The 25,669-nt window shown below is 43.9% G+C and overlaps 1 protein-coding gene across 3 annotated transcripts in view; it reads left to right on the forward strand.

Annotated features, from left to right (window-relative positions):
* Window positions 1-25,669, forward strand: part of adamtsl3 (ADAMTS-like 3) — a 185,285-nt gene that overhangs the window by 112,124 nt on the left and 47,492 nt on the right. For all 3 annotated transcript variants that reach the window (XM_084926111.1, XM_084926095.1, XM_084926103.1), the window contains 8 exons: window positions 1,923-2,049; window positions 12,774-12,848; window positions 18,430-18,587; window positions 20,406-20,517; window positions 20,616-20,754; window positions 22,255-22,305; window positions 24,394-24,604; window positions 25,311-25,458. In XM_084926111.1, the coding sequence (XP_084782237.1) occupies window positions 1,923-2,049; window positions 12,774-12,848; window positions 18,430-18,587; window positions 20,406-20,517; window positions 20,616-20,754; window positions 22,255-22,305; window positions 24,394-24,604; window positions 25,311-25,458 (1,021 nt within the window). The remainder of the gene's footprint in view (window positions 1-1,922; window positions 2,050-12,773; window positions 12,849-18,429; window positions 18,588-20,405; window positions 20,518-20,615; window positions 20,755-22,254; window positions 22,306-24,393; window positions 24,605-25,310; window positions 25,459-25,669) is intronic.

The following is a 25,669-nucleotide window of genomic DNA, read 5'->3' on the forward strand; positions in this document are numbered from 1 at the left end:
TGGGCTAGCTGGTATATAATGATGTGCTACGTGACCGCTAGCGACACAGCTATGTTAGCATAATATAAACAAGCTAACTTTTTTTCCACTCGATAAAAGTTAACGTGAGTGTTCTCGGTGGTCAGGAACAAATGTAATCGCATGGCAGGATGCTGTAAAAGGACCAAACTTCAGCCAGGAGAACAACTGAGATAATCCATCCACAATACGAGGTTAGTCATTCATATACTGCTGCATGGGCTGGGCTGGAGTTACATCCTAAGGTTTTAAAAACTGAGCTTAAATAAATGATTAGCGGCAATAAAAGCCGAGGGAGGTCAACAGTGATCACTGACTGTTTTAGGAGCTTTTTGAGATTAAATAGAAGAAAATACAAAACATTAAACATGTTAACGACACAAAAGCCATATTAAACGCAGACTACTTTAGGCCCGCAAGTAGGATTCATCACGTCATCACTTAACGACCGGATTGTCAGATACGTCCGTATGAACACACACAGTCTTCGGGCAAGGGTCAACATTTTTGGTAACAGAAGCTTTGGCTGGATATCTGATGATGGTTTAGCTTCTCGTGATCTCATGATTCACCATGATCGTGGAAGTCCTGGGCTACAAAGAAATAGCAAACTGATTGCTTTCACACAGGCCTACAGACGCCTCTGTGACTACAAGCAGCAACTGTGTATTCCCTGACTGGTTAGCAGGTTGATGGAGCTCACTGGCTGTTGCTCCACGAAGGGTTCAACGTTAAAGTTTAGAGACGGCAGCTTTGCTTCGTCCTGCATCTTGGAACTACAAACCCCCATCCTGAGGGAAGAAGCTGAGGATGGAACCATGATTTAGAATTGATAAAGCCATCCGTCGTACCTGTTTAGAGTACAGGCCAAACAGGGCTGTGACTCACCTATCGGACGACTGGACCACCTCACTGTCTGCTTCTGTGAGGTTTTCTCTGTGACAGAGGTCTGACTGAACCACACCACCAAACAAAAAGATAAAACAAAGTTAAAATTGTTCAGTCAATGTGGACATGAACAGGTTTCCGGTGACCCTTTTTGCAGACCGATTTGCAGTTCTCATCAAAATTCAGTTTCTCATTGATTATGGTCCCAAGATATTTATGTACTTACTCTGTTTTCTGACCTTTAATTAAAGTGACTCCGTGCCTATAATCATTCACAAAGAGGTTTACAATGCTGCACCGAAAACCTCAGAGGGATTGGTTTGGTTGCAAGAAGCTCATTGTGGGCTGGAAAATGCTAATTTGCTAATTTGTCTGCAAACACAAAGCAGTGGTGAAAGTGTGCCAAAAACCAGAAAGTTTTTGAAGGCTGCAACACAAAAACACAATGTTTAAAGTTTACATTAATGTTCTTGCTTCCTGTTTTAGGAGCTAGCTGTCTTAGGCTAGCTTGTTTTCTTGCTAATCTCGCTTGCTAATCACCTGTGGGTAAGAACTGGGGGGTCCAGATTTTGCCTTGACAAACTGCTGTTTCTGATTTTGCCGGCTGTCCATCCATGGACGGGAACAATGACAGGAGCAGATGAGGCCTTGAGGCGCTCGGGTGTGAGCGTAAACATCTTGCAGAGTCTCCACACAGAAGTCGGTCAGCAGGCTGTTAGAGAGAAGTGAGGGAGCCGGGGCACGCCTCCGTTTTAATTATGTTGCAGTGCAGTCAGACATTGGCTGAGAAAAAAATGACCAAATGTTAATTTAACGACTTTCAGAAGCACACAAACAGACTTTGGTTGAGCTTCTGGCTCTAAACTGTCCATCGTTGGAAACTATTGTTTGGCATGTAAATTACAATTAGACTGAACGTCCTCGCTGTTGGTCGGAGACATAATCCAGCCTGACTTTGTCCTGCAGCTGTCTTTGTTTCAGCCTCTTCTCTGTCTTTGTGCTTGTTGCGTGTGCAGGAGGTGGGCTGCGATCGGCAGCTGGCCAGCGGTGCCAGGGAGGATAACTGCGGCGTCTGCGGTGGCGACGGCTCCACGTGCCGCCTGGTGCGAGGACAGGCCCTACCCCACCTGACCCCCGAACAGTGTAGGTATCAGACGGCCCTGAAAAAGAAATTCCACGTCTCCTGTCGTGTTTCATGCTCTGCAAGCTAATCGTCAGTGCTTTAATACCAAAATACTCTTTGCACATCTTTCTGAGTGTTATTAAGTCTGTCACCTTCCTGCCTCCTGCAAATGGCTCAGTCTGAGCTTTCTGGGTCATTTTAGAGAATAAACCATCAGCTCAGGCCTAATGTCTCCCTGCTGGTTCCAGAAATGTAGACAAAACGTGGTCTGTATCTGTGCCCGGGCTGCCTCCCAGTCAGGCTCGGTGGGAAATGCATTGTGGGTATCACCTGGCTTGACTTGACTGGTCAGTTGAGCCGTCCTGGCTTTGGCCTCCTCTTCTCTCTGCCTGCAGCCTCTATTTGCTCATCAGGGCTGGACTATTAAAATGCCATCTGGCTTCAGCAGCCTACACTCTACCCAGCATGTTTTTATAAAATCAGCTTCAAATCTGAAAGAACAACAACAAAGAAAAACCAATGGCACATAACAGGAAGAGTCCAGCATTAAATGTGCGTCTGGAAATGAGATTTAATCAATCTCATCTTAAAACAACAGAAGCGCATCGATCGTTGAGTCTGTTAGGAGAGATTAGCTGGAAAATGACTGACGAGCGCATCGGCATTCATTGCCGGCTGTGGATTTTGGGAATATTGCTAAACAAACAAACCAGCTGGCTTACCAATAAATACATAAATACGTAATGTTCACCTCTCAGCAGTTTGCTTTGAGAGAAACGTGACGCTGGAGCAAAGCTGAACAGAGATGTCTGCCAGGTAGTCCTCGCTCCTGACTGAACGGAGCTGCCAGCAGAACAAATAACAACTTTACAACACTGTAAATGTGAAAACGCACTTCAAATGTTTCCAGGGCTTCTCGGCTTTTTCCCCAGGTTTTAACAGCTTAATGAAGTTGCTGCTGGCAGCAAACACACATACCAGAGTTATTGGCCCTGGGTCGTGTATGTATATCAAATGTTTCAAATGAAGTAGCGCTGGCGTGCCTCGCAGCGTGGAAATGAATATGGCTGGTATTAAAACTCACAGCCAGTGACCGTGTAAATATTTCTGTGGCTTTTAACGTGTGGAATGTATTTAGAGAAGGCCGGGGTGTGTCCGCGCTGCTGAGGTGGAATTTTATACAGACGTAAGAGTTCAGCAACTGTGGAGTAAATGAGTTTGTTTGAGAAATGCAAAACGTAGAGACGAGGCTCACCGTGACCCGATTAGGGAGTCTGGACGTTTAGGAACATGTTTAAAATCTCCTTAGACGTGAACGTCATTACCTGTGTTTGGGCATCAAGACCTCGGGGTGTGTCTTTGTGGGAAACCACAAAGAAACAAAAATAAGTTGAATAAAACTTCAAACATGTACGTGAATCTAAATGTAATTACTTTAATTTCATCATTAATGACACAAAATAACCAATCACAGCTGCTTATTGTTGGTCAAAGCGAGTGAAGCTGTTGCCACTTCTGATCATTTTAAAACATTTGTTCTTATTTTTGGAACAAAGGATGAAAAATGTAGCCGCAGGTCTGCTGTCTTTGTTTCTGCACAGCTGCACGAAGCGTCCACGCGGCCTTTCTTCATTCCCTTATTACAGCCACGAGGCCTCAAGGTGTGTGTGTGTGTGTGTGTGTGTGTGTGTGTGTGTGTGTGTGTGTGTGTGTGTGTGTGTGTGTGTGTGTGTCAGAAGCTTCGCCTGTACCAAACTCACTTCTGCCAACTTTAGAGTTAAATCAGTGGAAAAAATAAACAAGAACATAAATGTGGTCGGACGTCCAGTGAAAGTGTTTCATAAGAGGTTTGATGTGTAGCTGTACGGAGGTGCACCTAAAACTTTCTCTCTCGTTAAGCACTGAGTCCACAGCCAATAGCTTATTTCCTCTGATGGCCACAAAGATGTGGTATTGTTGGAGGACTCAGGTCAGCAGCGTCACGTTGTCTGTGTCCTCGTCTGATCTTCGTCCAAAGATGTGTCCATGTTGTTTCAGGGCTGATCACAGGAAGCCTGTCGATCAGTGTGCGCTGCCGTTACGCTGCCCCGAGTTTATTCACAGCGGAACACAGAAAACAAACTCTTTAAACTATTTTCAGTTTCAATTCCATTCAAAAATCATGTTATTTTTATTTTACTTTTATTTTATTTGTATCTTTAGAAGTTGGACAGGTCCATGTCCTCCTCTTTAACCTTTAACCTGTGATGGTCTGTGAGCTGAGCAGCTGCTGGACGTTGTCCCGTCCTGGTCTGATGGCGGTCTCTAGCTTCTCTGCTTCGTCCTGTTTCATGACATCTGATGAACTCTGACCTCAGATCAGTTTCCACTTTGCTTCAGTGGATTTTAAAGGAGCTTCGGAGGAGGCGGTGCTGTTTCTGGAACACGGTCGCATCTGTCTTCTTCTCTGCATGATGCAGCTTTAACCTGCACGTGTGGACGGCACGCTGAGCCCACGCACTGATGTCACCACAGACTCGCGTCTGTCTAATGCAGCGCACAGATTGCAGGCAGCTTTCGGCTGATTGGTGAACCTCTGCCCATCTCATCTTCTGAGAAGCTCTTTTCAAACGCTGTCATGTTCCTGACCTGCTGCCAAATAACCTGATTACAGCGTCGCTCCGGCTGTTGCTGTTTAGTAAAATGTTCTTTTCCAGCCTTTTTGTCACTGTCCAACTTTTTTAGAGACACGTTGCTGCCTCATAATTCAAATGAGCTCATATTTTTCATGAAATAATAAAATGTTTCCATTTAAATACTTGATATGTTTCCCATGTTCTGAAATATGTCTTTATGATTCATTTATTTTCATTGCTTTCTGTTTTCATTTCCTGTTTACACATTAGAGGAGGCGTCTCTTCTTTTTTCTGAAACACTTATTTCGATCTGCAAACGACATCTTTTCAGTGAGTTTTTCTGTGCAGGGATATTTGTTAAAGGAACAGTGTACCCATGGAGTTTCAGTTAAATATTAAAATAGTTCTCAAGAAGTGATGAAAACATCAAAACCAGCCTCCTGAAGTTGGACTAAACCCAGTGAAACACATTACGACAGTGGCACGAACGCCAAAGCAAAGGCGAGATTTAAACGCACGAGTGCGATCCGAACACCAGCATTAAGCGCTCCACAGATGATCAGCTGTCATCCCGTGTGTAGTTTGGTTCATTCAGAAACTCCGATGTTGTTGAGACCCAGCCGCACAGCTGAGTGAGCACAACTGCACACAATGAATGCAGCGGCAGCGAAAGGCCTTGATCCTTTGTTGGGAGGATAACAAATCCATTTAATATATGCTACGGCCTGTTAGCGAGCACAGCCAGAAAGCTGAGCAGCATTTAAATCCCCACAGCAAGACGTTTTACCAGCACTCGAGGCGGCCTGGAAACAAAAGGCAGCAGCTGGGAATTTGCTGTCAAACGGCCCCAATTTCAAACACCAGATTCAGACTGACTCCACGTGTCAGTTTGAATTTAGTTGGACTATCCTGTTATTTTGGAGGGTTTGTTTTACTTCTCTGCATCTGCATTTTCCACGTGACCTGACATTAGTCGTTTTCCATCAGTAAGAACACGTCGGACTGCAAAACACATCGAGGCTTCGATTGCTTAGCAGAGGTCCCTTCAAAGACTTGCTCTAAACTTTCCCTGAGTGACTCAGGGTTTTGTGTTTGTTTAAAACATCGACTGTATATAAAAGATTTCGGCTGCAGCCATGCTTTGGAGCCAGAAGTGGCCATATTTGGATCAGAGGAGTGCCTTAAATGTATGGGAGCTCCGCCTCCTCGGATGGTCTGTTGGTACAGCGACCTCACAGCTGCCATATTATTGGTCACATGATGTCATGAAAAGGCTCCAACAGCACAAACACGGTGCAGAGGTCCAGTTCAGGTGAAGCTAGCAGCTTCACCTGAACTTCACCATCCACCTGTCATTCAAAGAGGCCACGCCCCTAATAATGCATGTTGTTAAGAAGGGGAAATTATCTCTGGAGACCAAACAGTTTGTGTTTCAGGGTGTAAACATGTTTATTTCTGCTCTGTGAGGACTGACTCACTGCTGATGTCTCTGCTGGACGTTAGAGGAACTGCAGGCCTTGGTGTTTCAGCCCCGCTGGTTGCTGCTCTGTTAAAGTGCTTACAGTGGACATCACTCTACCTGAGTTCTCTGTCAGCATCCAATATAAATGATCTCTGATATCTACAAATGATTTGGAAGCACTGCAGCCTGATCACATTTTGTATTCTAATCTGTTTCCCAGCGATGCAGAAACTCTCGCTGCTTCCTCTTCCTCCCTTTCTTGTTTAATCTCTGGTTTCTTTAAGCTCGCATCACGCCAAGTCAGATTTCGTTTGGCCTTTTTAGCCTTACCTCCCTGGAGGACTGCAGCAGAACAAACATCTGCACTAAATGTCAGTGGTTCTGTGCAACACATTCTTCATCGCTTACATTTAGTTTCTTGGGATTAAAATTCCAGCCAATTTGGCAGTTTCCTTTTTGCACTCCTCAGCCTCACGCAGAGGTCGGTCACCATTCTCTGAGCTCTAATAAGCTAATTGGTGTATCTGTCCATCACTTCTCAAAGACCGGGCAGGGAGATTTAATATTCCGTTTCTGGATCTTGACAAATTTAGATTAGAACTTTAGCTTGAAGATTTTTCCCTTTGAAACGGCTGAAAACAGGCTGCAGGAGTGCTGATCGCAGAGAACAGTCAGCGCCCTTCTTCAAGTCTGTGTTGATTTGAAATCTGAGGACACTGGTGTAATGTGTCACCTTTAAATGTAGTTTTATGTGTAGAAGGTAAAGACAGTCGAGAGGCTCGAGGATCAGATGGTACAGTTTGTAAGGTTGCAGCAATGCCAGAAAAACATAGACTGTACAAAAAGATGGACACCACCACTATGATGTCATGTAGCTTCAAAAGTCTTTAGTTGGGTATTTTGGCATTGCACTTACTTCCTCCATACATGAAATTACAGAGTTGATAAATGTGTTATTATAAAAACATAAAAATAAGAAAAACGAGTAATTTGGAAATCTGTGAAAAACATGTTTAAAACAAAAAACATTACTTATTCAGCAAGTAACCAACTAAAGCCACATTATATACTCGACTCTGAGTCACACTGGACTGCAGCATTAATCAAGCATAATATTCAAAAACTAAAACTCTTTTTAATGTTCAGGAATGAAGTAAATAATTGTAATTTGACGTGTTTGTACAAAATAATAACGTGATTTTTTTTTATAAAACAATTAAAAAATAAAAAAATTGATGTAGAACAGCTCTAATTATGTTTTAGAATTATTTTGTTTTAATTAAAGAGGTTATTAATCACTACTTAATTTTGGTAATTTTACTGTATCGGGCTGTAAACATGTTTATTTCTGCTCTAAAGTTTTAACATGGGAGTCTGTGGGGACTGACTCATTGCCAGAGCCTCTAGTGGACATTAGAGGAACTGCAGCTTTTGGTGCCGGTTTTATTTTTCAGCCTCTGAACCATAAACCTGCGACATGAAGGAGGCAGTCGTTACAGTTTTTATTGAAGTGCTGCAGCTGCTAAACCCAGAGTCGGTACAAACATGTGAGCGCGCTCCACTTTTAAAATAATAATTTCTGCAAATGTAGTGAATTCGTTATTAACCTTCATCATGGACGGCTTGTTTTATGGATAAAACGAAATAGCCCTGAAATATTTTTAACCAGAGAGGCAGCAAAGGTTGTTAAACTGTGAAAGTACTCTTCTGTAGCAGGGGTATGTTCATTCAGCATAATTTGGCTGTTTTAGGTTGAATTTAACTGGATACACATTATGTTTTACAGTGACTCTTTATCCTTCGGCACTGCGGATGTTTGCTGAACGTGGCTGTATTACCGTTACGAATCAATACCTATGGTTCTAAACTATATTAGCAAAAGCATGTGCAGATAAGGCACAACAGACGGATGATTAAAATCATAAAGCATCTGTTCTTCATGAAGTCTCATGTTTTTCTTTTTGGATTCAGATTTCACAGACAGGTATACAGTTTATGTGCAGGAGGGTCAAATTTAAAACCATGAACTTGTTATTATGATGAAGTAATTTGCTGCACTGAACGTCAACTGCAATTAGGAAAACTCAAAACACCTCGTTTATACAAGATTTACACAAGATTTATACACAAACACAGCATTAAATAAAATCACTGGTTTTGGTTTGACGAATGTTGGAAACATCTGGCATAAATATGAAAATATTAAAAATCTATATTTCATTGGTCCGCGGCTAAAAAATGAAGCTCCCAAACCTGCAGTTCCTGTAACGTCCAGCAGGGGCAGCAGGGAGTCAGTCCCCATAGACTCCCACGTTAAAACTTTACAGCAGAAATAAACGTTTACAGCCTGAGACAAACTGTTTGGTCTCTGTGGGTCATTTCTCCTTCATAACGCCTGTGCGGGGTGTTATGAAGGCTAAGGCTTATTAGGGGCGGGGCCTCTTTGATTGACAGGTGCAGGCTGTTGGAGGCTTTTGGAGCATTTTTCATGTGATACATCCAAGAATTCATCAGCTATCATGTGACCTGTCTTAGAATAAACACTAGGTGTGTTTGTGGTTCCAGGACACCTTTTCTGGGTTTTTAGCATTTTTGTGTTCACATCATAAGCTGCACGAGTACGTCTGACTTCAGGTCCCGTGAATACGTGCTCTGTGTCTCTGACACTGGCTCGGCGCTCATTTTATCCCAGGCCAGTGGGGAACCTGTAAAGCCTTCTTACACAACAATCAAAGTTTCCTGGCTGGAAGGACTCTACCTGTCAGACTCATTTGTTTTCCATCCAGTTTGTAAGTTTCCGTCTCCCGTGCTTTCTCTCCTGCCCTCGGCTCTAATGTCCCCGAAGAAGAGAGCCGATAAGGTTAACCAATCACGCACATTTAGGCCTACCTTAGTGAGAGCGAGTTTATTTACAGACGCACGAGTATCACCTTTGTTCCTCCTCATCCATTATTCATGACCCCGCTGTTTATCAATGATTGCATTTGGAATATGAATTTGCAGCAGTATTCCCTAAAGCCTCGGTTTACAGAGTCGACGGCCTCGTGTGAAATGAGCTGTTTATCTATGTTTCATTTCATAATTTATTTTGAAGGTTGCTTAAAAAACATAAAAACAACCTGGCTTTATGTTTAATCTCTATTTTAGAGTTCAAGGGGAAAAACTGCAAATGGCTGCAGCTGAATTTATTTCATAGCTTCCATAAATTTAAAGGCAGATGCAGTTTTCCAAGTATAATTATGTTTGGGGTAAAGCCCAGCGGCTCACAGCCACAGCGTGTTAATTGAGCTCGGCTCTCGTTTGTCGCTGGAGGAGAAACTGACGTTTAGAAAATATAGAAAATGGAATTAAGTCTGCGTTTGTCTGTAGAGGTGTCGCCTCGTGCCCACGCCTCCTCGCTTACCCGCCGTGGGACAAACTCGTCTACCATGAAAACTCACAAAGTGTTTCACAGCAGCGAATACTTTCAGTATTTTGTTGTTCCTGCACGCTGCGACCTGCACAGGAGAGGCGCGTGACTGACTAGTTAGCCAGGTGACATTTAACAGCACACACGTGGACGTTATTTAGAGCCGCGGAGGAGATCGCTGCTTCTGTGCAGCTGTAAAGCAGCAGGCAGGACAGCGCTGCGGTGTGGTGGTCTCCTCACGTCAGCCTTCGCCACAAACAGGGAGCTGAAGGCGAGTTTCTCCTTCGTCCAGATGACGCGTGTAATAACTGAGAGCTGCCAGTTAATGCTGCTAAACAAGCTCCATTAATGGATTTTCATTTTCACCTTGGGGCGGCTTAACAAGGTAACACCTACACTGATTAACATCCAGGACACAATCTGGCAAGATGTTGAAGAGGTTTAAATGCCCCCTTGTGACCACCACCACCACCCAGCCACCACCTACATGTATAATATCTGCTGCCCCAAATCTTTAACTGTGAAGTAATGATATCTGGATTGCGCCGGCAGCTGCACCAGCAGCTGTTTTGCAGGACGAGGAGCACCTTTGGCTGCTGCTGATGTTAACTTCTTACCAAGCAAATTCATGAGCAGGATAACGAGATGCAGCGTGAGCGTCGACTCAGCAAGATTGGAACACGAGTGAACCTTCAAATCCACAGATTTCCACCTTTTTTAAGGAAGCTCTGTGCTGAAGAGTTGGCTCTAATGAAGGTGTTGTGGCTTTATTAGACGCTGACAGATGAGAGACGAGTCAGTGGACTCGAGTCAGGGACATTTACTCCACTCTGTTGGAAGAATAATGAACGTTACACGCTGCTGCCTCTCCAGCCTGATGGGATTCAGACAGCTCCTTCAGATGTTGTCCACTCTCTCCACCCTCACACCCCGCTCTGCAGTCCGGCGTCTGCTGTTGAGCTCGAGTGTCAGCACCCGTGGTCTTTCAATGAATCCCGTCTGGCGCTGCCTTTAAGGATGTTTGAGTATAAAATGTCCTTCTGCTGTTTTACGGTTTAACAGATTTACAAATCCACAGTTTCATATCTTACCTCCCCGCTTTTTTTCTTTTTGAGTAGATGTAGAAAAGAGTAAAAAATAATTATTACATGCATAATCATGGTGGCTGAAGAAATACTCTATTATTCTCTATTTGTACTCCTTTCTTACCAGTGATGTCTGGTCCAGTATGTGAATGAATATGTGATCCTGTCTGACAATAGGCCAATCAAGGCCAATCTGTGCAATTCAGTTCTATATTGTTCAGTGGTTTCTGCTCCACCCTTCAGCACCTCTGCACCGGTTAAAGAGGATGGAGGAAGCTAACAGGAAAGGGTCAGCAGTGTGGAGGCTTTTCAGACCTCCAACACTTTTTCTGTGTTTTTTTAAGTCTCTCATTTCATGTCACTTTTAACACATTTAAGGAAAAATAACTGCGACTATTAATGACAACAGTATGCAGTAATGAGTCTCGGATTGGAATATGGATGGATGGATGGATGGATGTTGTGACTCTTCAGAGGCAAATACATTGTGAATATGGTTATGATTAGCAAAAATTTTATGGTCTGATTTAAGGAAAAACCTACATGTCAAACATCATTCAAACTTCTCCCACAAGGTGGTGGTTGGTATGGTTTGCCGGTGGTCAGGCACCTGCGATGTAAAGTGAAAAAGTTGCAGGAAGAAGAAGAAGAGGTGATTTAAATTAGTCAAATCTCACATGTAGAGCTGTATTCTTTTAACCTGGGACATGAGTGAACGCACAAGACTAGGAACAGGGCACGATCTGATATCCTCGTGTCGTGTTGTTCCCACATCATCATTATAAATGTTGTTCCAGGTTCAACATTGCAAGTGACCAATCACATTGTTGTGACGTCATACTTTTGCGACTTCGGAAAAAAGCGTCGTAAAAAAAAATCTGCTTAACTTGCGAGAAACCGCCTCTGTCCGCCGATCCAGCAATTTGAGTTCGTTGCATTTCAGGATACTGTTCTTTAATAAACGGTAAGCATTGTGCATATTGTTCTTGCAACACTGGAATTTCATAAATGAATGATTCGCTTGGCTTGCAAAAGTATGACGTCACAACAATGTGATTGGTCACTTGCGATGTTGAACCTGGAACAACATTTATTATGATGATGTGGGAACAACACCGACACGAGGATATCAGATCAACCGAGGAACAGGACCCAGCCTGGTGGTTGTGAACTGAGGCAGTCTGCACTGATGACCACAACTCGTCTACAAAGCATCTCCTCCAGTAGTGGACGTAACAGAACTGATTGTATTCCTCCTATATGCCTGCGTAAAAGCAATGTCCCTGAGGGCTCGTGTCATTTTGCAGTTAAATCACCGTCCTGCAGCAACTTTGTGGAGGAGTTTGTGTTTCTGGAACAGATTAACTGAGATCTGTTACAGAAAAAGAAACATTGCTGTATTATGACAAGATTGCATACGATAGCCAACGTGATCCCATTCAGTCGGCGACTAATAGCAGGCTGACTCTCTCTTATTGCTGTTTTGTCGCCGTCTTGATGCAAAGACATTTTAAAGATCACCACCACTGGGCACAGGTCACAGGCCTGGTCCCCTTCTTCAAAGCAACCATTTCAAAGACAACACGGTTGCAGTAACTTTGGTGTTGCTGCGTTTTCCAACCAGTTTTCCTTGGTGTGGCTGCAGAATTGTGTTGGTGATCCTTCAACTTGATTTTCAGGATCTGGAAGAATTCACAGGGAGGCACATCTGGCGAATGGTCCAAGACTGAGCGACGATGCTCTGTGCCAGCACACGGTGGTCCAGCAGTTCGTGTCGTTCCTCTGAATGGTCGTTCCACTTCCCCAAACATTTCCAACATGAATGCACGAAGCTCCTCACCTGATGCTCTGCCTCCAGGATTCTCTAAAGTTTTGATCAGATCCCATATTGTCAGTGTTGAGCGAGTCCTGTTGGACTGTAGCAGACTCGTTCCTGAAAAAAGATGCTGAAGGGGAACCGGTCTGATGCTCATCAAGTGTCAGTATGTGAGAAGTTTTCAAGCGAGGCTGGACTACGTTTACGGTAAAAAACATAAAACCCCAAACATGAGAAGGCAGACAAAGACAAAAAGTTTCCTCTGCAGGTGTTTGGATGTGTCCGCCTCTCTGCTCAGTGACTGTTGTTGTGTTGTCAGTTTAACCGAAACCTTTCTGATCTTTTTTCCACCTGCAGCTCTGAAGACGGTGCTGGAGGTCCCGATGGGAAGTCGCTTTCTCAGACTCAACGCCAAAGGCCCCGATATGATCGGTGAGTCTACTTTGTTCCAAAAGCTGAACAAAGCAAAGCTGATGCTCAGAGTTGACAGTGAGTCCTATGAAACTCGTGTTTTTCACACCAGGTTTTTACGCACATTCACGCTTTGATCTCTTAAGAACTTAACATAATAATGTTACGGACGATTTCTGGGTGAATTCAGTTTCTCTGTAAGGAACACATTTATGGTGAGAGGATTATTTGTCTCGTGCTGGTCTGTGGACTGAATATGAAGAATGATCAGTCAATCAAATCTGTGTTTATTGCTACATGCAGGCGTGACTTTATGATCGCCGTGTAATCATCTCACATCTCTCACCGCGGCAGAAGCTCAGCTGAAGGACAATCGACCACACAAACGTGAGCGAGAATAGCTCACCGTTTATTCTGAAGATTTTCGACTTGGCTCCTGGTTAAAAGAATCCTCAGACCAGCTCTTCATCAGGTTTTTTACCAACACCAGAGACTCGTTAACACATATTTCTGTCAGCTCGGCTCAAATAAAAAGATGTCGTATTGCTCAAAACTGTTTGCTTTTGCACTTGTTCTGCACGTTCGTGTCTCTTTGCGAGAAGCTGCCTCTGATTAAATTTTCCCTGATGTTGGTTTTCCGTCACTTTTATATCTCGTGGAAATCTTTCCCCGTGCTCATCGCCGACATTTTCAGATTTGTTGGAAAGAAGTTGCTATGAGAACGTAAAGCGGGCATCTCCAGTGATGTTGTGGGACTCTTTCCTGCTTTCAGCATGTTATTCACAAGCTCGGCAAAATTCTCTGTGGCTGCCAAGAAAATTCTGGAAAACCTGTACGAATGCTTCCCATCGCTGCTGGTTTCCTTTGGACTCATCTTTAAGCAGCAGTTCACTGTAAAAACTAACAACCTTGGTTATGGCTTCACTTTTCTGGAGACCAAATTATTTTTTAAATGCTGAAACGCGTCACTGTTTCATCCTCGCTGTCTAATGTTTGGAAAGTCGTAACAGGAAAACAGGACGTGTTCGATGAAAATGGCTTTCAGATCTGGAGTTAGCAGGTGAAATCTATCAAAGTGCAGGCGAAGGAGTCCCAGTAGCACAATGCTTGTTGACCAGTGTAATGGGACGCTGCTACAACTTGTAGGCCTGAGTATGGAAAGTCCTGTGTAGCACCTAAGGACCACCAACACAGGACCACACGGAGACCTTTAAATAGAGTGAACCATCTAATGTGGTTTGTAGTGATGCATTTCCTCAAAAAGAAGCTGAACCAGGGAGAAATATGCTTGAGTTTACAAACCTGACTTACAAGACAAGCGAGACATCGAGCACAAAGACTTAACATCCAGTTCTTACGTTGGTGGACGTCATCGTATGGCCAAGAGTTTGAACCCAATCAGAGCCCTGATGAACTCCACGTACAACCAAACGTGTGTGAACTGGTTTTATGGTAGATCTGCGACTGTTTCGCTTTTTATGGTAAATGGTCTTTGTTGTTGTTTCCTTTGTGACGACCAACGTGCATCAGGCATATTGAAGACTCGCTGGTGGCCCAAATGTAAATGTCTGTAAATGCAGTGATTCAGTGTAAATATGAAACGAACCAGAACTACATTTAATCTCTGGGTATTTATGTGAAGCAACAAGGGTAAACTGGGGATCTGCCCTTCCCAGTCACCACCACTGTTCCCAACACACATGCACAAAGCTGCTAATATAACACATCTGCAACAATAATAATGACAACTAGTACAACATGAGAGTCCCAGTAACCAACATGAAACACAACACTGAAACTGTAGCAAAGCACTTTTTACAAATGTTGTGTTGAGACAAAAGAGTCACTCCATCTAAAATCAGCTTTTTTACAACATCGTCTCAGATTTGCTCGTTTTTAGTTTTAAACTTTTATGCTTTTGAAGTTTGCGTAACAAAAATGATTGCTGTGAAATTTTAGAAAAATGGTTCAGTGACCGAATTTGAGAAAACAAAAATATCTGAAAAACTATTAAAGATAAAAGCTGGACACTTTTACTCGTCTTTCATATCATCTAAACAAATCAGGATCTGTCATTTTGACAGCTTTTAGCCAGCATCCATCCATTCTTCTCATCCTTGTCACAGTGTTGTGTTTGTGGGGGTGGTGAAGCCGATCCCAGCTGTCTTAGGCCTAAAGTTTTATGTAAATCAGAGACGGTCCAGCAGGAGCAGCAGCTGATTTGAGATTCCTCACATGCCACGCTGTGTTGTGTTGATGTGTTGGTTTCCACAGTGTCACCTGATAAATAGTGGTGATAGTTTGGACAGTAAATCATGCTTTCAGCTCCAAGTCCAGACCTGGGCTCATCTTGGTATAAAACAAACCAGAGATGTGAAGAAAAAACTTCCCTGCACAGCCGAAACCTGCGATTCCCATCCTCAGAGCTGCTGACTGCTTCGTTGCATCATTTGGGTTTTCTGCTCTATTTTATTGTCGATTGAAAAAAGTGAAGGGTCTGAGGGCGAATGCAGATACGTCAGCACAAACCTGATCCTAAAACAGCTCCAAGATGTTCTGGCTGTGTCAGAGGCTCCTGATTCGAGGAGTAACCCAGAATTTCTTTGGCAAGTTGTTCATCTGTTACCAAGAGCTCATTTTAGAGGAGAGACAGAGCAAAATAGCAGAAAACAGGTCCAACACACTCATTTACAGTTCAGCGTCAGAGAGTTACTCCTCTGTAACTAAGCATAATATCAAACACAGAATTTAACACCAGGTAACGTTAAAAAGATGAACAACTGATTTTCATAATGGGCCAAAGACTCCACGATTTCCTCTCCCGAATTTTTCATTTTTTCATGTAACATAATTAAGATCTTTTTTAAAAAACATGGAATATCTCGGAAAAGTCAGACTTAACCTCCACCAGATCACCAGCAATCCATCCGGGGTCCAGGTCAGAGGCAGGGTTTGGGTAAATGTTAAGTTTTAGCCGGTTGGAACAGGAAAGCCCAAAGACGTCCGACCCTGCTGAATGTTAAGAGGTTAAATATAATCGCAACATGAAAAATGGTGATGCTTTGTCTTAGACTGACAGATTAATTGGATTTGCACCAACCTTTTGTGAGAACCAAGTCTCAGGCCAGAATGATCCACGGCCCCGAAGCCAGAGGCGCAGGTCGTGGTTTTCCAGCAAAGGAAGAAGCTATGAAACTCATCAGCGTCCTGGCAGTGGATGGAGAGTTGCTTTCTAAACTTACCGGAAGCTATTGGGAGTACATAAAAACTAGAGTGTACTTCCAAACACAAACACACTCTCTGAAAACACTCAGGAAAAGATTACTGGCCCATATATCTGCCAGTAGATTTTAGTATTTTGTTCCAAGAGGCGAGCGCTGAGGCAACAAGTGCCAGCAGGCGAATAGAGGTGGACTGTGTGATTTAGCCTGAGCAGCCGGAAAGTGAGGCACCTTCCCACCGCTCACTGTACAATTTCAGGTAGAGTGAAGTTGCTCTAGGCTTTTATACCTGCACATTGGCCTTTAAGGCGCTGAATCATCCTGAGTGATGATGCACAATCAGCTACAGGAGCGCACCGACAGAGGCATCCAGTCCTTTTACAGAGAAGCTGTGCAGCTACACTCAGTGTGCCAGGTTCAGGTACAGCTGTGCTCATTAACTCATTGACCTTAATGAATTAATGAATATGTATCTGGTTGGACCCACATGTTGGCTTTAGGATTGCACGTTTTCTTTTGTTGCACAGTTTCTGTCCCAGATAACAAAAGGGGCGTGGCCAACAGCCGACATATTCATCCAAAAGCCACATGGGGATTTGGGTGGTCTGTTCTTGGTCGCCAGAGTAACAAACCCATAGCAATTCCACAAGCCAGCCCACAATGAACCAAATACAGCAGGAATTTCTTAGTATGGGCAAGCTATGGTGGCACTCCCATCGGTTTAAACGGGTTAATGAGCTGTGGATAGCAACCAAAAGTCACACAAACGGCAAACTAATTCTATTCCAAGGCTGGACTCATTTGTAGAGTTCAGCAGTCAGAAGGAGCAGAGCTGCTCTTCTTGCCCATCATATGAAGACACTGCTGGAGTCTGAATACGGCTCTCTTTGGAGGTTCTTTGGATGCATCCGCCAGGGATAGACCCGAAGACACACCAGTGGAATTGCTTCTTCTTTCCTGGCCTTCGAGAGTGCAAGGATCCCCCAGGAGGAGCTGGAAGACGCGGCTGTGAGGAGGCTACAGGAAACTCTGAGTAATTAGAGGTGGTTTGCACCTTTTGGAGACAGCCTTGGATCTCTTGTGAGAACTTTAATGTAACAGGCCTGCGTACTTCATATTACTACTGATTTGTACTCGTTGGAATGGAGTACAGCAACTTTTTAGTCTCTAAGTCACAGATGTCAGACCTGCACCTGCGGACAGAACCAGAGCAGCACCGTTTACAGTAAAACAACAAACTCTGAGAGGAAAACTTTATTTTATCACACTTGACAGAACACAAGACTTAATATTGGATCTTAATATGTGCATGTCCATGTGTACGGACATGTGCAGGTATATATGTATGTATATGTATATTTAGTGTGTACGTGTGTGTGTACATGTCTATAAATAGGAATAGTAGTGGTACAATAGTTATGTCAAGCTATATAGTTTATGTCTTCCATATTTCCAACCATATCCATGATCACATACTGTGTGTGCTACCATTGTATGTAGTGTATTATCTTACTTTTTTTCACTGATTGTACTTATTTGTATTTTTGTATTTCCTTCTGATATCTGTACCTGAGCTGAGGTGACGCAAAAATTTCCCTGTTGTGGGATCAATAAAGTCTTATCTTATCTTATCTTAATATACCTTCTACTGATGCAAAGTCTATGTTTTCTACTGTATCTTTTTGCTTTTGAAAAAGGGGATACCGAAAATGTGGGACTTTAACATCACTCACCATTTTGGAGTACTCTGAACTTAATACTTTTCTTCTATCCTGTCTTCCTGCTCTCACCCCAACCAATCACAGCAGATGGCCCCGCCCCTCCCTGAGCCTGGTTCTGCCGGAGGTTTCTTCCTGTTAAAAGGGAGTTTTTCCTTCCCACTGTCGCCAAAGTGCTGCTCATAGGGGGTCATGTGATTGTTGGGTTTTTCTCTGTATCTATTATTGTACTACTGTGCAATATAAAGCGCCTTGAGGCGACTGTTGTTTTGATTAAGCGCTATATAAATAAAATTGAATTGAGTACCTTTGTGAAATCAGCAGTGCAGTACTGTTTTAAAATCCTAAAGAAGACCCCACAGCTGTTACAGATTTGGTTGTTGTGTCTTTGTTACCTGGTTTGCCATAATGTCTCTGATTGTAACGCTTCCCAAAAACTCGTCTTCTCTGCGTTGTAAGCTGACGAGGTGAGTCACACAGATCTCTAGTTTTTATCTCCAGTATTAGGTAAGAACTTGTTTCCTCTCGGTGGAAGTAAACAACACATTTCACACCCAGTCTTGTCGGGTTGCGCGTCACATTTCAGACATTTGCATTTTTAAAGCATGAATTTAATCCAGGTGTGCTTTAATAACGCTCCCTCCTGCTCTGTCTCTCTGCCAGTTATTGAAGCCGTGTCTCTTCAGGGGAGGAAGGAGGAGACCGGTCTGCAGTCGACGGGCTCCTACGTGATAGGAAACACCTCCTTGGACTTTCAGAGGGGGAACGACCGGCAGACACTCAGGACGCACGGCCCACTCGGCGCTGATTACATCATCAAGGTGAAGCTATCTTCATAGCGAAACAGCCTGAGGACTTTGAGCTTCTCGCGTACATATTTTATCACAGATACAAGAGCGCAAACATAAATAAAACAGGCTGCTGCGAATATTTGGCTTTTGAGGCATTGTTTTAATGAGACTGAGAGCTTGTTGCCTGCAGCACTATTAGAATTTCTGGCAATGAGGCCTAAGTGGAAATGCATTTTCCACTTTGTACTACCAGCATCACAGCCCTCCTTTTTTTCCCACTCATAGAAAAGACGAGCTCTTAGTGGGGCATCGACAGTCGGCTGTCTGCACCAGATAAAAGCATTTTGGAGTTATCCAAAATTATTATTCGCTTCTTCTCTACACATCCTTGGAAAGTGTGGAAGTTAAAGCTCCAGCAACGCTTGGAGACTACAGAACAACTCGATTGATGCGTTTCACTGACGCAAATCAATGTGCGCTCCTGCTCATCCGTCCGCCCGTCGCATAAAAACTGTATGGTCCAAAGTTTGGACTAATGAAAAAGTAAAAACATAAAAACCTCGCAAAAGACAGCTACTGACAATTTCTGAACTGTACATAGTTGAATTTCACAATAATGTAAAAGAAATCATATTGAAAACCTTTTAATATGAAATTTTTAGTCACACAAATTAAGAAAATGCTATTTTCATATGAAAAGTTGTACCACAAGTATTAGTAGGTCGTCTTATTCAATAGAAGTATTAATTTCACTCGCTGAATATGTTTAAACTTTGCACCATAAAGTTTTTAGACATCGGAGACGGATGATCGTGACGTGATTTGTAGCTCAAATCTCCAAGTCAGAGTTTTCCAAATGCAGATTAATTAAAAAAGCTAAACCATCATCAATCAATATGATGGTTTCTAGAAAATCCATCCAACCAAAGGCTGCTCTAACCTGCCTGAGTGACACAGACAGCAGAGAAACTCCACTCTTATCCTTTAACACGGAGCCGCTGTCATTACTGTTCAGGAAATAAACGACAGTTTAATGGAGCAGACGCAGTTTCTGCATCGTATCCCGTCAGAGAAACAAAAGTGGCCTCTCTGCTGCGTGGATGATTTGTCCGGTTCGTTTTGGGATCAGAGCGCTGACTACCGTCCGTCTGCTGCTGATCCTCGCCCGCCTGGACCCGATTACTCAGGTGCGTAGAAGTATTTCGGAAACAAACGTGAGTCTGCCCGCCGATGTGGGCACAAGCTGCAGATTATGGTTATTTCATGCAGGCTGGAGGGCAGAATTTTGCAGATTAAAGTGTTGCATTGTTTTATTAATTCGGCTCAGTCAGAAACTTATTCAGTCTTGTCTTCCGCTCTTTTGTTTCCTCGTCTTTGTGCCCACTGGTGCCCAGCCGCAGCGGGTTTGCTATCAGTTACGCTCTGTAATTGCAATTACTTTGGTGACAAATATGACACATTACCATCTGTCTGAAAGCTCGGTGTGCAGACGATGCTTTCAGTGCACAAAGCTAAATCTTATCCAGAGCTGCAGAGTGTGTGATGAATGACTCAAACGCCTTTTATATTAAAAAAGGAGGGCTGCTGGAAAGTGCTCGTCTTACCAAAGCAACCGTTTGAAAGCTGTAAGGATCAAGTCCTTCACTTTATGATGGGAATTTAAAAAGCGTTAAATCTTTTTGTATTTTTGCAGGTTCATCTTTTTAGGACTAAATGCTTGAAAACGGCTGAATTACTGCGTAGATTTGGTTTGATAAACTCAGCGGAGGCTCCTCTAACATGCAGAGCTTGACTTTGTCCTTCTTCCCTCTGCCCGCTGTGTCCACCCTCTTCTGTTGTGCTGTGCAGATAAAGTACGGAGGCTCCAAGGACACCGTTGTCCAGTTTCTGTTCTACAAACCAATTCGATACCAGTGGAGAGAGACTGACTTCTTCCCCTGCTCGGTCACATGCGGAGGAGGTGAGCTGACCGCCGTCGTGATTAAAAATGCTTTTAGATTCACTTAGAATCTTTTAGAGTGTGAGAGCGGTAACAGCGTGGTCGCTTCCCTCCCTCAGGCTACCAGCTGAACTCTGCCGAGTGCACAGACATCCGGTCCAACCAGACGCTGCCCGAGCACCACTGTAACAGCTACCCTGAAAACACCAAACCCACTCCAAAGCTCAAAGAGTGCAACATGGACCCCTGCCCGGAGAGGTGCGGACAGCTGGTGGCTGTGCAGCGTCGCAGCTTCGGCATCGACACTGTTTTACCTGTTTATAGTCATCGTCTCCTTCCTCCGCTGCAGCGTGTTAACTGTAGCCGACAGATTAGCATCAACGTTTTTAAATCTGGCACGCTGACACCACAGCACGCGAGCTCTGCTGTTGAAACTGGGAGCTATTGGCCTTCCTGGATCAAATACCAGCGTGTCCCATAGTGGTTTCATTGACATCAATGAGGCATATTTTCATATTTTGAAAAAAAAAGAAAGAAAGATCCAGTTGAGTGCATGCACACGTCTTCATTCAGATGATCTAACAGATGCACGAGTCTGTGAGCCTCAGCCTGAAAGTTTAGTATCAAAGGTCGGCTCGCTGCCTAAAATGCAACAAAGACAAACACAATGCGATGGTTCGCAAATCACATAAAGACATATTTTATTCACAACAGAACACAGAAAACATATCAAATATTTAAACTGACAGATTTTAATATTTCATATCAAATATGAGCTCATTTTGAATTTGATGGCAGTGACGTGTCTCAGCCTGCCGTCCACACGTGCAGGTTAAAGCGCCGTCATGCAGGGAAGAAGCCAGATGTGGCCGGAAACAGCTCCTTTAAAATGGACTGACGCAAAGTGGAAACTGATCGGAGGTCAGATCTATCTAGATTTTCAGGGAAGGCCTTCATGTTTGAGCAGGACGATGTTAAATCAGCAGCACGGCTTCATGGGAGAGGAGTCCAGCTGCTGAACCGGCCCGCCTGCAGCCCAGACCTTTGACCAGCTGAGAACATCTGGAGCATCATGAAAGCAACAACAGGACGAAGCAGAGCAGCTAGAGTCCTCCATCAGACCAGAACGGGACCTCGTCCCCCTGCAGCTGCTCTCCTCAGCTCACAGACCGTCACAGGAGCTGTCCAGCTTCGAGAGACGCGTTGCTGCCTTCAAATTCAAAATGAGCTCATGTCTGTCTTATAATGGTTCGTTTTGTCTTTGGGGGTTTATTGGGGTCGCACAAAGCAGATTGTGAACACGAGTGTAACCTGAGCTGTGTCAGAACCTTTATTATTAAAGAAGCTTTAATGGTGGATTAAACAAATATGACAGAATGTGTTTGATAGTGATTTTAACAGTGTTTGTAGGAATATGTGTTATATACGCTGCAGACATTCATCTAAACCGTCAGCCTCGAACGAGCTCTTAGCGAAGCTTCGTGTAGCTTTCATCTGGACTTTCTAGCAGGCGATTCAAGGCAGGTTAAACCCCGTTACCTCCATGAGGTCACAGAGGTCCAAAAAAACAAAAAGTGGAAATATCAGAGACGTTTATCATCAAACTAAGAAGCAGTGAAAATAACAATCTCTTCAGCGTTTGCCTTTCACACCCTATTACTTTATTCTGACTTTGAAGGACAAAAGTGGCACTTATCATGAACAGTATGACCTCTGAGCCTGCTGCGTGGTTATCATTATCACATTTGTCTCCTGCAGTGATGGATTCAAAGCAGTGATGCCTCATGACCGCTTCCAGCCTCTGCCTCGGTGAGTACCTCTAACTCTTGAGATAAAATCAAAGTGTTAAACGAACCTCGATGCACTCGAAAGTAAAAATAAATTACATTAGAGCCTCACACAAGACGCTCAAACCACTGCGATCAGATTTTCAGTTATAACTTTAGTTAAAAATACTTTGTTAGTTTTTGCTAAGATGATTTTTTCTGAGAGTATACACATTGTGAGTTATTTAAAAAAAATCCTCCTTCCACAAAAGTCTGACTTTTCATCTTCAATCGTAAGAAAAATGAAAGAGTTCCTCCGTGGTGTTCCACAGCGTTACCCTTCAATCAACAAAAGCCTCTCGTCTTCACTCTTTTCTGTTCTTTAGGGAGAGAGAGCTCCACCGTTTGTGTTTGAATTTTGGATGTAGTTCCTCCCAAAAATAAGTTCATGCGTGTGGAGTTCCAGCTCGGCTCGCTCAGCGACTGCTGCGCTGGTCTCACTGGTGACTGTTACGCTCTAACAGAGGAGAGAATTATGCTTATTATTTTTGACGTGATGGTGTCATATTTAGAGCCTCAAAATTAAAGTGGCAAAGCCTGCAGTACCTCTAACGTCCAGCAGAGGCAGCAGTGAGTCAGTCCCCATAGACTCCCACGTTAAAACTTCACAGCAGAAACAAACATGTTTACAGCCTGAAACAAACTGTTTGGTCTCTGTGGGTCATTTCTCCTTCATAACACCTGTACAGGGGGGGGATGGTTTTATAACTCACCTGTTTAAAGCTTATTAAGGCTTAAAGTTTGCATTATTAGGGGCGTGGCCTCTTTGTGGCCTCTGCTAGCTTCACCTGAACTGGACCTCTGCACCCTGTTTGTGCTGTTGGAGCATTTTAATGATATCATGTGACCAATAACATGGCTGCTGTGAGGTCACTGTACTAACAGACCGTCCGAGGAGGCGGAGCTCCGGTCTTGGTGCACAGTGAGGGTCTAGGATTTCATTGGGAACCTTGTTTGTTGTAAGATTTTTACATGCATGCATATAAATGTAGATATTCTGAAGAGCTTCATTTAAAATGTGTGTATTTTCCAGAAGCACACACTTAAAGCTGCAAACTTTGTGCACTGCAGATGAAAGCATCTCTATGAGTGTAGCCTCAGTTTCCCACCGACGTATACACCGTGCATCACATATAAACCCCCAGTCCTGAACTGTGTGCACCCATCAGCCACTCTAACCTTTGACCTACGTTGTCATTGTCAGCAGAGTTGCATAATGAGCGTGGCTGCAGACAGCCTGGTTTGAAAAAGGAGCTGGAGAAAGACAAAGACAGTTATGCAGTGCAGTGATGCTTCCAGCTCTAAAAGCCGTCGGATGTGGAACGCACATTGATTGCAGTCTATCGAGGCTGATGCACCACTTGCAATGAGACAGACTGTTAATCACCGCACTTATCTAATTACAACATAATGAGACAGAGTCCTGCAGTCTTAATTGTTCTGAAATGGCCTCGTTAATGTCCCTGACCTCCTTTCTGTGTGACAGAGTGTAACGGTGTGCTTGTACTCACTGAGTGCTGAATCTATAGCTTACATAAGTGTAAAGTGGAATCGACATTAGCTGTGGGAAAGTGTCAGAGTTGCTTCGTATTTCAGGCGACACGTTCCTGCCTCTCCGTCTCCCCCCACCCTCGTGTTCCCACCTGGATGTGTCGGATCTGGGCCTGCACTGATCCACACGAGGCTTCCAGGGGAAAGGAACGGGATTCAGACGTGTTCCACGTTGGTGCATAAATGTTATTACATCATTACTTATTAAGATTATTCTCACAGCTTTTATGAAATAAGGTGACCTTTCGATCAGACATGAAAGCAGCGAGGACAGGGGGAAGGAAAGGATCTAAAAATATGAGAGTTTTTGTTCTCTGGTTTGAAGTCGAGTGATTTTAAAGCACTTTAATTGCCTCCGTGCGCTGCCTGTCACAGGTGCTGCTGATCTCGCTGCCGAATCCCGTCCTCCACACTTCCAGGTGTTTCTTTCTATGCAGGAAGGTTCTGCCCCCTCCTCACCTCCACCTTACTCAGTATCTGGGTACATAAAACTCATTTAGCCTCTTCTGTGTGTGCACAGCTGGGAGCAGGGCCCCTGGACCCAGTGCTCAGTGTCCTGTGGTGAAAATGGGGGCTGGCAGGATCGCAGTGTGCTGTGTGTGGAGGAGGACGCCCACGGGCAGTTCTCCCAGGTGGATGAGTGGAAGTGCACGCACTCCCCGCGACCTGTCGCCCGACAGATCTGCAACACCTTCGCCTGCCCCCAGTGGGTGGCCATGGAGTGGTCACAGGTCAGTGATTTCAGTAGCTGAACATGAAATGTTAATGAATCCACTTTTAATGAATAAATTAACACAGGCAGGCTCATAGAAGTCATGTGACCTGTGTCAGACTCGCGATCTTCATCCCTGGACACTTCCTGTTATTAATATTGTTGGCGGTGGTTTTGTTCTGCATGTATGATGTTTAACATGTTAGTCGAAACTTAATATCCGGCACTCGCTGAAGTACTTGGAAATGACAAAATGACAAATATTGAATTATTAAACTAGTTTCAGCTGCAGTAAGACTCACACCAATACATGTAATTGAAGTATAATCAGACCTGCTGTAAGGGTGTAAAACAAAATCTTTCACGATTTCCTCACCGGGGAACATATAGTCAGTGATTTACAAAGCAGCATCCACTATGCTGTTTACTACTGCTTTGCATTTATAACAGGGTGTTTTGTAGAAACATCACACGTCTCACTGGGTGTGGTGCATGTCTAAAAACAGACTAACCATTGCAGTGGCAGGTCAGACTCTGACTGTGTCTAAGCAGTTAAAGTGTTTCTGGATCAGAGATGTTCAAACGCTCAGTGACCAACGCGTCAATCAGCGCTCGATTCACTGACAGCAAGAGTTTGATGCAGCCTTAATTACCGAAGATGGTTAATTCATTTGTGAGGTAACGCGTGTGTGTGTGTGTGTGTGTGTGTTACCGTCCCGTCGCAGTGCACGGTGACATGTGGCCGAGGGCTGCGCTACCGAGTGGTTCTGTGCATTGACCACCGCGGGCAGCACGTCGGAGGCTGCCAACCGTCACTCAAGCCTCACGTGAAGGAGGACTGCCTGGTCCCCGTGGCCTGCCACAAGCCCAGAGGTGGGACACTGATGACTTACAGCAGTGTGTGTACCTGTTTAGACATCTTTGTGGGGACCAAAAATTTGAATGTTAGTATAATGAGTTTGAAGGTATTTCTGAGACTCAAAATGTGGTTTTAGTGTCAGGGTTACAGTTAGGTTATGGTTTGGGTTATGCATCCATTTTTGATGGTTTGGGTAAGCAATGAGTCAATGAGATGTCCTCACTA

The sequence above is a fragment of the Perissodus microlepis genome, chromosome 1 (genome assembly GCF_051167445.1).
Source record: "Perissodus microlepis isolate ML-2025 ecotype Zambia chromosome 1, ASM5116744v1, whole genome shotgun sequence".
Lineage (NCBI taxonomy): Eukaryota > Metazoa > Chordata > Actinopteri > Cichliformes > Cichlidae > Perissodus > Perissodus microlepis.